The sequence below is a fragment of the Nematolebias whitei genome, chromosome 1, assembly GCF_014905685.2.
Source record: "Nematolebias whitei isolate Nwh7 chromosome 1, NemWhi1, whole genome shotgun sequence".
NCBI classification, from domain to species: Eukaryota; Metazoa; Chordata; class Actinopteri; order Cyprinodontiformes; family Rivulidae; genus Nematolebias; species Nematolebias whitei.
The window spans coordinates 66,614,616-66,627,898 of NC_056498.1; the positions used below are offsets into that span (position 1 = coordinate 66,614,616).

Genomic DNA, 13,283 nt, shown 5'->3' on the forward strand with positions numbered 1-13,283 from the left:
TATATATATATATAAAATAAAATAAAATAATAAAATAAAATAAAATAAACTACTACTTACTACTTGTACTACTATTCCTACTTCATAGTTTTTCACTTATGGGGCTTCAGGGTACGAATCCCCCGCGATAAACACGGGACTGCTGTATACAAATGTTTTGATATAAAATAGTAGTGTTTTTAATTCAAATCTTTTAGGGCCAGAATAAGAGCCTGTAAATTGTATGCATGCATGCGATCATATGGTGAGAATACAGGAAGGATACTGTTGATCAATATCTTTAACCTTTAGTTTTGAGTCATCAAGTCTTGTGATTTTAGTTGTCTTTTTGGCACAAACAACTTTGACATCCTGTGACAGAGCTGATGACTCTTAACAAAAACAGGATGTCATAGGGAATTATCAGCACTTTTCCCAGAAATACCTCCAAATAAAATAGAAATGACAAGGTAATGTGTTTATATTCCCAGTTTCTGGTACAGAAAACACCATATGTGAATTTGGAGTTTTGCTTCTTACTTTCATGAAGTCAGAAATACAAACAAAAAAAAAGCAAGTAAACGAGAACAAAACACAGTTTAACCCTTTAACCCTCAAAATACTAAACCCAGTCCCAGCTCAGTCTCATACCATTGCAGATCAGCTTTATCAAATTTTAAATAAATAAATAAATCCACATGCTGGTTCTGTCTCCAGGCACTCCACCACTCATCTAAAGGATGAACAATCAAATACAGCTTCACCTTAAAATAATCTAGAGATGAAGTCTAAAATAAACAGCTTAATTATTAACATTTTAATTAAAGTACTTGTGCTTAAACTGACACAACCATTTATAATATAGTCCGTGTTCAAAGATGCTAAATGTAAATGTAACATATACAACTAAGAAACTAAAGAAAACATATATACACAGAATAAAACAGGTTCTACATAGGTATTAATGTTCATGTTGGTTATGTTGCAGTGTTCCACCCTTACCTTCCATTTACAAACAAGGAAGGAGGGCAGTGAGGAAGAAAACAGGGATGTGTTTAATATCTGGAACTCAATTGAAAACTACAGGAACGAACATTCAGGCTTTTGCTACACGTTCAAGATTATCTTGAAATCGTTTTCACTCATGTGGTCGGCTCATGCAGAGTGAATAGCCTAACAAGTCAGGCATGCAGCATCCGCTTCACCGCCTTTATCCTAAAAGTCTCTTCAGCTTGAAAACTGAGCGGGAAGTTATCATTCTGACAAGTCATCTGCCACAGATTCAGCCAGCTTCTCTTTTGTTTTCGAGAACAAAGAAGTTCAAGGAAAGGATTAAGAAAAAAAAAAAAAAGTTAAAAACAACAAGCAGATCATGTGTTTGTTGATCAAAATGTGCTTTCTGTACAGGCTCCTCCTGCTGAAGTGACCAACAGTCAGTAAAGTGTTCAGTGAGTTTAACACTCAAATCACCGCTACAGAGCAATGTTTGCAGGACGTCGACCAAAACAAAGACCACAAGTGCATTCGCGTTAGTTTTGTTATTTTTTTTTTAGGTTCAGAGCATCTGAAAACTCTTGGTCTGGAGTTTTAGACACTGTTTGATCATCATACAAGCACTCTGTTAGAAGCACACAGTTGCTTTGAGACTTTTGGTGGTTTGGTCTGCTCAAACGAAGACAACAAAGCAGGCAGGAGAGAAGGGAAGTACAGTAACTAACACAAGACACTTCTGCTCATTCAGTTGCCCATGCAGGATGCTAAACTGTGCTCTATGGTTATAAAAACATGCTCGGCTGGCTGTTAGTGCCGGAGCCATGCAGAGGGAAGGTTGCAGCGAGCTACGGCAGGCATCGACCGGGCATCAGATCCTAAAGCAGATGAAACTCGGGGCGTTATGCAGCTTTAATACTCGCATTATTTTCTTTTCATATTAAAGGTTTTAAAAGTTGCATTACAGAATAAAAGGCGACCAGCAATGGCTGTGTTAATGCAGAGATGTGTAAACACAGCTTGACATGAGGGAGCTGTGAGAGGTCAGAGGGTCATGCTGGGCATCACCTAAATGACTGCTGTATTCCACAAAGGAAATCAAAGAGCCAGACCTGGAGGGGAGGTGTGCTCATTAGAGCCTCAAGAGGTGCAGCGGTGCTGAAAGGTCAAGAGCTGAGCTTCATCTGCGCTTTCCATTTATAGGTTTGTGTGAGTGAATGGGTGATGCCCATTTTTAAAAGTGGCCCATCAGCGTGCAGGCAGCAGCAGGCAGCAGGTGGAAGGATCAGGCAGCACAGGCCTCATGCCAACAGCCTGAAGTTAGACTTGTCTGGCTTCAACACCCCTTCTAGCAAACGTACCTTCCTGTGCCATTGCGGCCGTGCTGGTGGTAGCGGCAGGGCTGGTGTGCTGCCGTCCCACTATTGGACAAAAATGGATTCAGTTTGGCCTAACTAAAGTCTTGCATCCTTCTCATTTCTGTCAGTGAATCCACCGGCATGTTGCATCCTGAACAGCCAATCGCCGATTATTGAATTTGAACATTATAGCAAGATATTCTTTGATACCGCTCTCTATTTATTTAAGCAAAGTGAAGCAGCAGGAAGGGAAACATCTGTTTACAAATTACATTACATTCATTTCATGGACCTTCACTTTGTGAAAAAGCTTAGAGTAATGTGGAAACAAACTCAGACACGTGAACCAGTCTGTGTTCTTCAATCTACATCAGGCTCAGCTTGGACAAAGTGGTTGACAGTAATCCACTGGAGCTGCTTTGCTTACACAAAAGCATGTAAACACAGAGCCGATAGCATTAACGCATCAGCTTGCTAGGCCATCATCCAGCCCGCAAATTGGATGTTCAATCACAAGTGCTCTGTGCTTTCAGCGATCAAACTGCTTACGATGATGAAATCCAAGCCAAACTCCTAAAGTGTGAAGTGGAAAGCGTTCCGTTAAAAGGAGGTGGACAGAACGGAGGAACAGCAGCCGAACATCATTGAAATGGACCATTTGGCGTCAGTATAAAGTGACTGCTAAAGCTCACCTGAAAAATTTCTGGACACCAGCATTGTTGTGAGGATAGCTCCCTGTAGATGAGACAGAAATGAACATCATGTACGGTTTTGTTTTTTCTTGTTTAGGCGTCTTTAACCATGTGAGCACTAACTTTAAGTTTCCTCCTGGCATTGAACTTGCGCAGACATTCGACGGTCTCTTGACGATGCATCATGGAGGCCACAGTGGAGCGTTGCTGCATAAAAGAAACACCATTACAGTTTAATTTAGCTTCCACTCTGTCCAGATGAAAGGGCAATGCTTTGACAGAATCTACAACTGACATGACAAAATAAGAAATACTATCGGGCAGGATGGAAGAAAATTATAAAACTCTACAGTGGCTATAAGATCCAATTAAAACCGTCAAGAGCATCATTACACCAGAAAAGCAAGGAAACAACTTCAATGGCTGGGGTGCCAATAAACCAAATGATTGGTACAAAAAGAAATGGCTGCGTTTCATAAAAATAATCTTGGTTTTTGATTTTAAAAAACTAAAGTTAAACACATTGACAAGTGAGATTTCCTTCTGTGTAGTTTTCCCTCAGTATGCATGGTTTTAGTTGGATTGAAAATTGATGGGGAAATGGCTACTTTGGCAGCAGCATCTTTAAAAGAAAACTGCTCATTTTGCTATTTTATCTGGAAATCTCAATTACGATGTCAAGCAAACTACAAAATAAGAAAAAAGGGATTAAAAAAAAAATTATATAAAATCTGGTCACTAGTATGGGGGCTGAAGTGTTGACAAGCCAAATTTTATTGCTGCACAAATTTGGACAACACAAGCTGTGGATTTCCTAAAATCACACACCCTGCTTCTGTTTTCATTGTAATTTGAACACCTGCATCAAAATGAACTACAACCCTTTTCAAATCAGTATGTGAGAGCTGCTCTTCAAACACCGACTGCTAAATCCTGCTGTAGATTTTAAAGAAAAAATGTGTAGGTTGTTAAAAGCTAACAAGTATTATACAAGCTGGAAACAACTTTTTGGATTCAAAACATTCAAAGAGCGTGACTTACGCAGACCCAGGGATGCTTGAGGGCCTGATCAGCTGTGATTCGTTTAGCGGGGTTAATGGTTAACATCTGATTGATCAGATTCTTGGCCTCAGGGGTCACCGTGTCCCACTCTGGAGAAGGAAACTAAGAGAATAAAATGAAGAAGAAAACGTATCAAAATGTGTCACTATTGCTCAAAAGAACAGATTTAACCTACATTCCTGTGCACAGGCTTTAAAAAAAAAGATGCTTTTTATGTGTTACTTCCTACTGCCTGGCTTGTAGGATTACTTAATAATGCAATACTGATATCCAGTAAGCTTTTTGTAATTTAATATTACCATTTTAGTACAAGTGAGTCATATCTAAGAATCCTGCAACTACAAAATTAACATGAAGGGGAAAAAAATGCAGAAACTAGCGGAAAATATCTTCCAAAAAAAGGAAGTGATTTCCTTTTATGTCTGTAAGCCTAAAACATGTTTTAAGTAAAATATCTTCACGATTACTTTATTTTGTGTTGGCCTTCTTTAATTTAAGGCATAATGTGCTCATTTGTGATATTCTGTCACTTAAGATGTATCTCATTCTACCAAAGTTAATTAAAAAAAAAGCAAACGTGTTGAAAATCAAAGATGTGAGGCAACAGATATTTACTCCACGTTCCAGTTATCAGTCAGACAAATCAGGAGAAACAAGTTAAAAGGCATCTGCACTTCAGTGACCATGTTCAAGATGTAAAGCACATTACGATGAGTGCTCGTCTCTGCCACCTCACATCAACCCTCTTATAATGCACATTCATTACACGCGTTGGCTTCAAACTATGAAAATTAATACAAGTGATATATTTTTATCTCCCGAAGATAATAAAATCTAATAAAAATACTTTTTTTTGTGTGATAAAGCAACACAGCAGCATGGAAACTATATAATAACAAGCAGCGGGCATTTAAATACAAAAAAAAGTTAGGTTTTTGCATTTCTTGCACAGCTTAATTTTAAATGTTTTATGATAAGATTTGAAGTGAAGGTGTTCTGCATGGCTTGTTTTGACATTTTATTATTCATATTTGTCTTTAATTTAATTACATTATAAAAAGAAATAAAACAAACGTGTAAAGATTTAAGTTTCACAAAAACGACAGAAATACAAAGACGTTTTTTTCACCATAATTGTGATCTTTATTGATCCTGAGTTCAGTGCGGCTAGTTTGGTGGACTGGTCTCTGAGATGGCTATCTACTTTGTTCTAATAAAAGCATGCATCTAGTTTTTATTTCCTTTCTCTTTTATGATTGACATCAAACACAAGGGTAAGAAGTCTGACAGAAAGATCGAGCACCGAACTCAACCTCAAGTCTTGACTGTATTGTACATAACTGGTGACAACCAGTTTTGGTTCCAAACAAAATGCTTAGATGATTTACTCAATTAACATTTTCAGAAAAGAGATTTATAGGTTTAAAACACAACACAGGAACAAAATATTGCAGTAATTTGGGGAGAAGGTGGTGAAAGGTCATGTGATACGTTGCACTGTGATACAGTATGAGATACTGTCCAAACAAATCTAACTTCACAGTCTGGCAGACAAAATGTTCCTGGTGTGATATCAAACCATACAGAAGATGAAACAAATCCACCCTGCTTCAAGGTGTGGTTTTTGGTGTTTCACAGTCAACAAGGATAGACTCTGCCACGTCATTTGATCTGGTTTCTGTGTGACAGCATGATGCCAACAGCAGCTCGCAAATACATACGAAGATGAAGGGAAACCACACAGGAATATGAAAAAGTGTTTACTTACGTCATATGCACCAGCTTTGATTTGTTGGTACAGTTTGTGTTGGTCTTCATCCCAAAAAGGAGGATACCCCACCAACAAAATGTAAAGGATCACACCTGGCAAACACACAGGAATAATACAGTAAATATGGCGATTTATTGGAAAAAAACGTGGTTTTACACATGGGCAGATCTAGGGGTGGGGCTAGAGGGACCCTGAAGTGTTCTGATGGCTGACTCTTAAAAGATGAGTAAAAAGAAAACCAAAATTCAAAATGGCACAAGAATTCAAAATCCTTGTGCCGAAATCCTTGACCATCACCTCATGCATAACGCACAGATCTGTATACAATTCCCAGAAGCTGAAAACATCCCAGTTCTTGCATGGCCAGCATATTCACCAGAGGTGTCACCCATGGATCATGATTGGGATGCTCTGGATCGGCGTATTTGACTGCGTGTTCCAGTTCCTGACAATATCCAGCAACTCCACAGCCACAGAAGAAGAGAGGACCACCACTCCACAGGACACAATCAACTCTATGCGAAGGAGATGTGTTGAACTGCGTGAGGCAAATGGTGGCACCAGATACCGACTGGTTTTCTGACCCCGCCCTCTCCCCCAAAACAGAAAAAATAAACTGCAAATTTTAGAGTGACCTTTTATTGTGGCCAGCTTAAGGCACACCTGTGCAGTAATGATGAGGTCTAATCAGCCTCTTGATATGCAACGGTAAGGTAGATCGATTATTTATGTAAAAGAGAAGTGCTCACTAACACAGATTTACATAAATTTGTCAACAATATTTGAGAGAAAAATATCTATTGTGTACATAGAAAAAGCCTTAGATCTTTGAGTTCAGCTTATGAAAAATGGGAGCTAAAACAAAAGTGTTGCATTTATTTTTGTTTAGTATATACAGGTGCTGGTCATAAAATTAGAATATCATGAAAAAGTTTATTTATTTTAGTAATTCCATTCAAAATGTGAAACTTGTATATTATAGTCATTCAGTACACAAAGACTGATTTATTTCACGTTTATTTATTTTAATGTTGATGATTATAACTGACAACTAATGACAACCCCAAATTCAGTATCTCAGAAAATTAGAATATTGTGAAAAGGTTCAGTATTGAAGGCACCTGATGTCACACTCTAATCAGCTACTTAACTCAAAACACCTGCAAAGGCCTTTACATGGTCTCTCAGTCTAGTTCTGTAGGCTACACAATCATGGGGAAGACTGCTGACTTAGTTGTCCAAAAGACGACCATTGACACCTTGCACAAGGAGGGCAGGACACAAAAGGTCATTGCTAAAGAGGCTGGCTGCTCACAGAGCTCTGTGTCCAAACACATTTATAAAGAGGTGAAGAGAAGAGAAAGATGTGGTAGAAAAAAGTGTCCAAGCAATAAGGATAACCGCACCCTGGAGAGGATTGTGAAACAAAACCCATTCCAAAATGTGGGGGAGATTCACAAAGAGTGGACTGCAGCTGAAGTCAGTGCTTCAAGAACCATCACGTGCAGACGTATGCAAGACATGGGTTTCAGCTGTTGCATTCCTTGTGGCAAACCACTCTTGAACAAGAGACAGTGTCAGAAGCGTCTCGCCTGGGCTAAAGACAAAAAGGACTGAACTGCTGCTGAGTGGTCCAAAGTCATGTTCTTTGATGAAAGTAAATTTTGCATTTCCTTTGGAAATCAAGGTCCCAGAGTCGGGAGGAAGAGAGGAGAGGCACAGAATCCATGTTGCTTTAAGTCCAGTATCAAGTTTCCACAGTCAGTGATGGTTTGGGGTGCCATGTCATCAGCTGGTGTTGGTCCACTGTGTTTTCTGAGGTCCAAAGTCAACGCAGCCATCTACCAGGAAGTTTTAGAGCACTTCATGCTTCTGCTGCTGACCAACTTTATGGAGATGCAGATTTCATTTTCCAACAGGACTTTGCACCTGCACACAGTGTCAAAGCTACCAGTACCTAGTTTAAGGACCATGGTGTCCCAGTTCTTAATTGGCCAGCAAACCTAAAAAATCTATGGGGTATTCTGGAGAGGAAGATGAGATATGTCAGACCCAACAATTCAGAAGAGCTGAAGGCCACTATCAGAGCAACCTGGGCTCTCATAACACCTGAGCAGTGCCACAGACTGATCGACTCCATGCCACGTTGCATTGTTGCAGTATTCCAGGCAAAAGGAGCAACAACTAAGTACTGAGTGCTGTACATGTTCATACTTTTCATGTTCAGACTTTTCAGGTGGCTAACGTTTATAAAAAAAAAAAAATTATTTTGGTCTTAAGTAATAGTCTAATTTTCTGAGATACTGAATTTGGGGTTTTCATAAGTTGTCAGGTATAATCATCAACAATAAAAGAAATAAGCGTTTGAAATATAAAAGTCTGTGTGTAATGAATGAATATAATATATAAGTTTCACTTTTTGAATGGAATTACTGAAATAAATCCAACTTTTTCATGATATTCTAATTTTATGACCAGCACCTGTATTAATATAAAATTTATGATAAATATACTGGTATATATATATATATTTTTTTTTGAGTAAATCTTGTTACATTGCAAGAACTAAGAAAACTATATGCTTACTTGAGGTGGCAAGAACAAGAACAAAGTTTGTTCTGGCCAGGACATTTCATGCTTTACAAGAAACTCAAAAGTACCGGTAAGTGTAGCTCTGGGAGAGAGAACAATTGTCTCTGTTCTTGTGGAGTAAGTAGAAGCTTTAAGAAGGACCAGGATGAATACATGTTTTTACTCTGATAGGAACAAACTGTGACTGTAAACAGCTGCTTTACTGACCACATGCCCAAATGTCCACTGGCTTGCCATATGGGTCCTTTCTCAAAACCTCCGGAGACAAATATCCCGGAGTTCCTGCAAAACCTGTCAAAACACAAACACACTTAGGAGGAAATGTTTCTGAAAGATGTGAAGAAAAATCTAAATCAGACATTTGATTAAAGTCTGTGAGGTGAAAGCAACTTTAATATCAAAGTGTGCTATGACTTTATTTTATCCTCATCTCTTTATTGTTGTGTTGAGCTTTTAAACAATAAACTGTCTTGTGTAAGCAGTCTCTTAAAATTCAACTTTTCTGCAAGAATTCCCAACACAGAAACAAAACGATCCTTTAATCCCTCAAGGCAAACGCTGATTATTTTGTACAAGTCATTAAATTTATGATCTGATTTATTATTTTTCTCTAGTAAAAAACTGGAGTTGCCCACAGGTTTATACAACCATTTTTTCCTCAGCTGCAGAGGGTAAAGATTCTGGAAGAAACAGAAATTAAGGTTTAAATAGGTCAGTTCCTTACCAAACCATGCCTGTTGGTCCCCCTGCACCTCAATGGCTAGACCGAAATCTGCCAGCTTCACAGCTGCTCCCTTCATCTTACTGGCAAGGAGAAGGTTCTCTGGCTGCAACACACAGAGGCAGATCATTTGTGAGGATGAAAAACTTTGATTCAGACTGCAGCCATGATTCCTTTAGATGTTAGTTTTTATGTTAAATGCCAGAAGTGCAAATAAACGACATGTCAATTCGCAATAAGTTGAAAGACGGGCGAATTCTTATGAGAAACACAAGTTTTGCATATGAGAAAACTGGATTACAGCACATTTATTAACAACACATGAATATGACATATTTCATTTATAGCAATAAGTGTAAAACCCTCTTTCCAGAAAAGTTCCATCTGTCCGCGTGACTGAAAGAGCTGCTGGAGGATGATGACATCAACAAACTGTAATGAAGCATGATGTAATGGAGTCAAGTTACAAAGGGCTTCCCTCAGAGGATAAAGCATTTCTGTCCTCACATCATTTAAGACAACATTTTGACGATATACCTCTGATCACATCATGTAAAAAGTCATGCCCTCTTCTCACTTCCACTACACTTCAGGATGACATGAGTGAAAGAAGAAATAATATGGAAAATGGCAAATAATTTTGTCACATATGTCTAACTGTACCATTCATTTAGTTTTAAAGATTATTTAATAATAAGGCCCAAAAGCTTACAGATATTCCTTAGTGCAGTTATAAAGACTCCCTTTATAACCTCTCAAAACACAAACAGCCTTTGAATTTTACAGATTTTCATTTTTATATTAAGTAAGAGGAAGAAGAGTGGACTTTTAAAGGTGCTTTCGGCTATCTTTAGCTTTTTGTGCGTCTTTCAATTTGATTTTTTTCATGCTTTTGAACTCCTGAATAATTCCTCATAATTTCCTTCACCCAAACTTGCAGAATTAAAGAAAAGAGTCTGTGTCATATTAAGGTAGATGGAGTGCAGTCAGATGTAACGCGCTGTAGCTGGAGGTGCAATAGTTCTCAAAATAACCACAACACAACAACAACAACAAAAAACCTGTAGAGAGAAATAAGTCATAAACTGATTAATATGATGTAAGGTCATTCTACTTCCTGCTGTCTACACCAGAGTGTAAAATAGCTACAGATCAGCACCACAATCCTGGTAAATGAACAGTTTGTTGTTCAAGCAAATAAAACAATTACATGCATTTGTTTTTGTCTCAAAATTAGTGTTACTTCTTCACAGACGACTATATAACATATAAACAGAGTAATAGGTATTTAATATTTAGTAAATTAGTACAAGAACATAATTAAAAATATCCACAAACATGCCATGTCTGCTGCAGGACACAGGGTCCCTCTGTCGAAGCTGGTCAACGATGTGCAAATATGACATTCCTCGCAGCTTCACGCAGCTGTTCTGACACAAGTAAACGAGGGGAATTGTGCAGATGTAAAATAAATGTAATTACACAATCACAAATAACAGATGCTTTTCTTAAACATCTTTACAAGCTGTGTACCGGCTGTTTAGTATCGGTTTCTTTTCATGTGTCTCCTTCAAATACCTCCCCCCTCTACAGTATTTGTGTTTGCAGAGCTCAAACAACGGGAAATAAAGAAATGAAAAGAGGTGGCACAGAGCAGTGGCAAACACTACATAGAGACGGAGATAGATAGACGGGAGGTGGCATAATGAGCCCCTACTCTGGCGCTGCAGCAGCCGGGTGACCTCACCCTCCTGTTACCATGGCAACCCTGCCTGCCACCAGCGCTCGGCTCTGTAATTTTTGTCTTCCCCCTTAAAGCGTGTGGCGGGTCCCAGGATGACACAGAGGCATAAATATGCTACGCGTGTGAGGTTTTAAATTTCTACAGCATACTTTTTTCATTTTTTTAATTTTATTTTGCATCATTGTTTCCATGAATCTGTTACAAAAGCCGCCCTGGGACAGATTTTCTTTTCCTCTGGAAAATTCTTGGAAATATAAAAGCCAACCTGTTATATTCGTTTTGTTTTTTTTAAAGCTTTCTTAAGTTTTATGGATTGTTCTACTAAAAACAATAAAGCTGGTGCCTTCAAGCAGCCACTTGGCAGCAGAATAGCAAACCATAAACAGGGAAATTGGCCAATGTGTTACGACAGCAATAAATACAAATCAATCACAAGTTTATTTAATCTGCGGGGTTCTCCCACTAAAAGCTTGAATGGTACAATTTTTAAACTATTCGCTTATTCTTTATTCTATACTTTCCTAGACATCATATTTTTATCTACAACCTCCATTTAAGCTCATTTCTTTAAAAGACATGATAAACGCTCTTGTTCACAAACTGGCTGTAAAATACTCATACGTAGATGGTTTTCAAATCTTTTTCTCAATATTGTTGATATTGTTGATTAAAAGCCTACACTTATTTTCTGCACATTTTCAGTTTTTATGAGGACAATAAAAGTTAAAAAAAAAACCTGCTAAACCATGTCAGTGTTTGAGCTTTTGAATGAAACCACTGTCGAAATAAAGCACTTGTAGTAAACGGAGTTGCAAATAAGCATTTCACACATTTAGTGCAAATGATTGCGATGCTTGTCAGTTAAAATGGAATTGTGACGTAATGTCAAACATTTCTGTCCACTGGTGTCATCCTAAAACTCTTTGTTCTTATCACATTAGTTTGTTTCAAAAATGCATATCCAAGCAAACAAAAAAGTAACCAGTACATAACTGCAGCCTTTACACAAAACAAGCATGATTTTTGTTCTTGGTTATCTGCTCAATTTAAATACAATGACTTAATTTTATACTTTCGAGTTAAAGACAGTTTATTTAACCAAACTCAAATACTTAAAGTTTCAAAGTCTAACAGTATGGTTAGGCGTTTTAGTTTCAGGTCATTTTTGCGGTTTTTCCTCTAGCACTTCTTAATTCAAATAAAATAACATAAAGCTGCAGTTTTTGTTGGCGGGGTGGATTGTAGGGGGTGGGGGAGGGGGGGTGTCCACATCTTTCTGTGAGGTAAATCGTCACCGGCTGTCATCTCATCCACTGATGTGCTATTAATAGCAGCTGGTTTGCTTTCGTCACTCCCCGGCAGTGCAAGGGGGAGGGAGGTGAGTGATGGAGTGAAGTGGTGGTGAAGGGGGGATGAAAAAGAGGAGTGACTGTAGATATAAAAATGGAATATGAAGAGAAAATGGGAGGAAAAAGCCTCTGAGGAGAGCGATGACGCTGATCCCTCAAGTTGTTCTTAGCGTCACGGCGTGACGTCTGCTCTGCATGTAATCTCAGACCTGTTGGGCTCAAGCACCATTCCAGCTTGTGTGCAATTTTTGTACGTTTACCGAATAAAAGCTTCTCTAATGGCCGTCACTGGAGGGAGGTGGCTCACCTTTAGGTCTCTGTGAACAATATCATGCTGGTGGATATGACTGATGCTTTCCAGGATTTGATTGATGCAGTGGCTGAAAAAGACAAAAGACAAATGCTTGTGTCAAACACAGCAGCAAGATGACAGGAGGGTGCAGAACGAAGGGTTCTGAAGTATTACAGAAAACAAACACACGTTTATCATCCTTGGTCTTTTTTGTGTACACTTCAATAAGTTTTACTTTTCTGCATCCATCCACGTAAAAAAAAAAAAAAAAAAGCACTTGTAAAAAAGCTGCCACATCCACTTACACCTACTTTAGTGTCTGGCCTACTTTAGATATGTGGCAAAAATAATGCTAATAATAAATGTGCTGAAAGATATCAACAGAACCAGCACACAAAGAAGATAAAGCAAATATGTGCTTAATCTGTGCAGAAAATCTCTTAATACAACAACCTCTGACTGTAGCAATAAAAAGGCGTGAGCGGCCGAATATTGTAGTGACATTCAAGGTCAGGGTCTTCAGAGGCCTGATCGCTACTGGGATAAATGAGTTTTTTAGTCTGTTCGTCCTACATCTGGGCAGAAGATACCTGCATCCAGATGGAAGCAACCTGGACGCACCATGGAACGGGTGATCAGGATCTGCCAGAATCAGCCTGGCCTTGTTCACTGACCTTGCCTTGTGTAGGTCAGTGAGATAGTCTCATTGAGTCGTGAGGAACACCCCCCCCCC

The 13,283-nt window shown here is 38.6% G+C and overlaps 1 protein-coding gene across 13 annotated transcripts in view; it reads right to left on the bottom strand.

Moving 5' to 3' along the window:
* Positions 1-13,283, bottom strand: part of camk2g2 (calcium/calmodulin-dependent protein kinase (CaM kinase) II gamma 2) — an 89,410-nt gene that overhangs the window by 17,796 nt on the left and 58,331 nt on the right. For 8 of the 13 annotated variants that reach the window (XM_037680171.1, XM_037680163.1, XM_037680148.1 and 5 more), the window contains exons 6-13: positions 12,566-12,638; positions 9,169-9,271; positions 8,652-8,735; positions 5,850-5,944; positions 4,061-4,183; positions 3,143-3,226; positions 3,020-3,062; positions 2,331-2,390 (exon numbers count right to left, since the gene is read on the bottom strand). In XM_037680171.1, coding sequence (XP_037536099.1) covers positions 2,331-2,390; positions 3,020-3,062; positions 3,143-3,226; positions 4,061-4,183; positions 5,850-5,944; positions 8,652-8,735; positions 9,169-9,271; positions 12,566-12,638 — 665 coding nt within the window. The remainder of the gene's footprint in view (positions 1-2,330; positions 2,391-3,019; positions 3,063-3,142; positions 3,227-4,060; positions 4,184-5,849; positions 5,945-8,651; positions 8,736-9,168; positions 9,272-12,565; positions 12,639-13,283) is intronic. The other 5 variants (XM_037680203.1, XM_037680197.1, XM_037680156.1 and 2 more) reach the window with 1 other exon arrangement.